Genomic DNA, 3,068 nt, shown 5'->3' with positions numbered 1-3,068 from the left:
TTACAATGCTTCCCTGTGCTTTACCACACCTCTCTGTGCTTTACAATGCTTCCCTGTGCTTTACCAGACCTCTGTGTGCTTTACAATGCTTCCCTATGCTTTACCAGACCTCTCTGTGCTTTACAATGCTTCCCTATGCTTTACCAGACCTCTCTGTGCTTTACAATGCTTCCCTATGCTTTACCACACCTCTCTGTGCTTTACAATGCTTCCCTGTGCTTTACCAGACCTCTGTGTGCTTTACAATGCTTCCCTATGCTTTACCAGACCTCTCTGTGCTTTACAATGCTTCCCTATGCTTTACCAGACCTCTCTGTGCTTTACAATGCTTCCCTATGCTTTACCAGACCTCTCTGTGCTTTACAATGCTTCCCTGTGCTTTACCAGACCTCTCTGTGCTTTACAATGCTTCCCTGTGCTTTGCCACACCTCTCTGTGCTTTACAATGCTTCCCTTTGCTTTACAATGCTTCCCTATGCTTTACCAGACCTCTCTGTGCTTTACAATGCTTCCCTATGCTTTACCAGACCTCTCTGCTTTACCATGCCTATCTGTGCCATGCCTATCTGTGCTTTGCCATACCCGTTTGTGTTTTACAATGCTTGTCTATCCTCCCCTCTCCTCTCCTCCCCTCCTCTCTCCTCCCCTCTCCTTAGTATATTTAAGAGATCCACTATCGGATTCTGCGAAGAGTTGAAATCGAAGGATTCGGGATTGTTCAATTATCAAGGTGAGACTGTCTGTCTGTCTGTCTGTCTGTGTGTCTGTGTGGTTCCTAATGTATCTGTATGCTCTCTAGACGACCAAAAGTTTCTATATACAGTATATTGTATTTTGTGATGTCTCTCTATCTGTCTGTCTGTCTGTCTGTCTAGACTAGCAGTAAGAAAACTTGCACTGACAATAGTATTGTATATTACAGCATCTGTTTTTCAATTTAGAAAACAATTCTCACAGTTCTCCTAAATTCAATATCACTGTTAATTTAACAATATAATATTTATTCATTGCTGGAGCCACAGTCCAGTATAATATATAAAACTATGGCTATTGAAACTCAGGGGGGCTGTGTGAATCATTGCTGGAGACACAGTCCAGTATAATATATAAAACTATGGCTATTGAAACTCAGGGGGGCTGTGTGAATCATTGCTGGAGCCACAGTCCAGTATAATATATAAAACTATGGCTATTGAAACTCAGGGTGGCTGTGTGAATCATTGCTGGAGCCACAGTCCAGTATAATATATAAAACTATGGCTATTGAAACTCAGGGGGTCTGTCTGAATCATTGCTGGAGCCACAGTCCAGTATAATATATAAAACTATGGCTATTGAAACTCAGGGGGGCTGTGTGAATCATTGCTCGAGCCACAGTCCAGTATAATATATAAAACTATGGCTATTGAAACTCAGGGGGGCTGTCTGAATCATTGCTGGAGCCACAGTCCAGTATAATATATAAAACTATGGCTATTGAAACTCAGGGGGGCTGTGTGAATCATTGCTGGAGCCACAGTCCAGTATAATATATAAAACTATGGCTATTGAAACTCAGGGGGGGGCTGTGTGAATCATTGCTGGAGCCACAGTCCAGTATAATATATAAAACTATGGCTATTGAAACTCAGGGGGGTGTTTGGTTTCTTTTTTTTTTTTCCAGTATAATATATACTCAAATTGCTGATTTCTGGACACAGTCCAGTATAATATAAAAACTATGGCATTGAAATTCAGGGGGCTGTGTGAATCACTGCTGGAGCCACAGTCCATATAAATAAAACGAAAAAGTGTTTTTTGGTTTCTTTTTTTTTTTTTTTTTTCATTTGCTTTTCAGTAAATTCTTTTTTTTTTTTTTCTTTGACTTGTCAGTTGCTTTCTTTATAAAGACGATATTCTTGTGGTTTTGTTACAGGGTTTCGTTTTTAGGTAACTTAGCAGCCTGATTCTTATCATTAATGTTTATCATACCTCTGACAAGATAAGCAGGATCGTATTTCAGGCAGCCAGTCAGTCCGTCAGTCAGGCAGCCAGTCAGTCAGTCAGGCAGTCAGTTTTTCAGATTATAATTTAATTTCTTTTATTTGCAGTAAGGAATGCAGGTGTCTTTGACTTTATCAGTCTTTCTAGGCTTGATCTCTCTGTCTTGCGGAAGTGAAAGTAAGTGGAAATAAATGACAAACATCTTTAAAATCCATTCTCTCACCTCTTATTAGCTTTATTAACATGATCACTGGCCCCTCCCTTTAAAGGAGCGCTGACCATCTTTAAAATCCATTCTCTCACCTCTTATTAGCTTTATTAACATGATCACTGACCCCTCCCTTTAAAGGAGCGCTGCCCATCTTTAAAATCCATTCTCTCACCTCTTATTAGCTTTATTAACATGATCACTTATTTAGCTTGATACTGGCCCCTGGCCCCTTTAAAGGAGCGCTGCCCATCTTTAAAATCCATTCTCTCACCTTATTAGCTTATTAGCTTAAAGGCGCGCTGATCCAGCATAGTTAAGTAATATATTTCCCTCTGTCTTTCTAGGCAGTGTAGAATGGTGTTACACTGAAGAAAATTGCAGTAAGTATGATATCTTCCTTATAGTCTGTTAATCTTTTGATTGAAGTCTTTTCAAATCTTCAGGGAGCTGATAGCTTCAGCTGACAGCTAGTCCTCTAAATACAGCACAGAATCCTGGACCAGAGAACAGTGTGGGAGTGAAAGCTGCTGAATAATGTTCCCTTGTTATCATATTGAATCACACACCAAATTGCAGTAAGTATGATATCTTCCTTATAGTCTGTTAATCTTTTGATTGAAGTCTTTTCAAATGGGGGATAGCTTCAGGATGATGTCACTGACAGGCTGGTTTATATTGCACCCAATGGGGGAGTGGATGATGTCACTGACAGGCTGGTTTATATTGCTGGGATGGGGGGTGGATGATGTCACTGACAGGCTGGTTTATATTGCTGGGATGGGGGGTGGATGATGTCACTGACAGGCTGGTTTATATTGCTGGGCTGGGGGGTGGATGATGTCACTGACAGGCTGGTTTATATTGCTGGGATGGG

At 40.7% G+C, this 3,068-nt stretch overlaps 1 protein-coding gene across 1 annotated transcript in view; it reads left to right on the top strand.

Moving 5' to 3' along the window:
• The first annotated feature begins 689 nt into the window (after positions 1 to 689).
• Positions 690 to 3,068, top strand: part of LOC121306799 (carbonic anhydrase 4-like) — a 7,787-nt gene continuing 5,408 nt past the window's right edge. The window contains exons 1-3 of the mRNA XM_041238727.1: positions 690 to 730; positions 2,091 to 2,160; positions 2,539 to 2,574. Coding sequence (XP_041094661.1) covers positions 2,097 to 2,160; positions 2,539 to 2,574 — 100 coding nt within the window. The 5' untranslated portion in view covers positions 690 to 730; positions 2,091 to 2,096. The remainder of the gene's footprint in view (positions 731 to 2,090; positions 2,161 to 2,538; positions 2,575 to 3,068) is intronic.

This window comes from Polyodon spathula, chromosome 50 (assembly GCF_017654505.1).
Source record: "Polyodon spathula isolate WHYD16114869_AA chromosome 50, ASM1765450v1, whole genome shotgun sequence".
In the NCBI taxonomy this organism is placed as follows: domain Eukaryota; kingdom Metazoa; phylum Chordata; class Actinopteri; order Acipenseriformes; family Polyodontidae; genus Polyodon; species Polyodon spathula.
The sequence above is the reverse complement of the archived record's forward strand: the minus strand, read 5'-3'. Positions and strand labels throughout refer to the sequence as shown.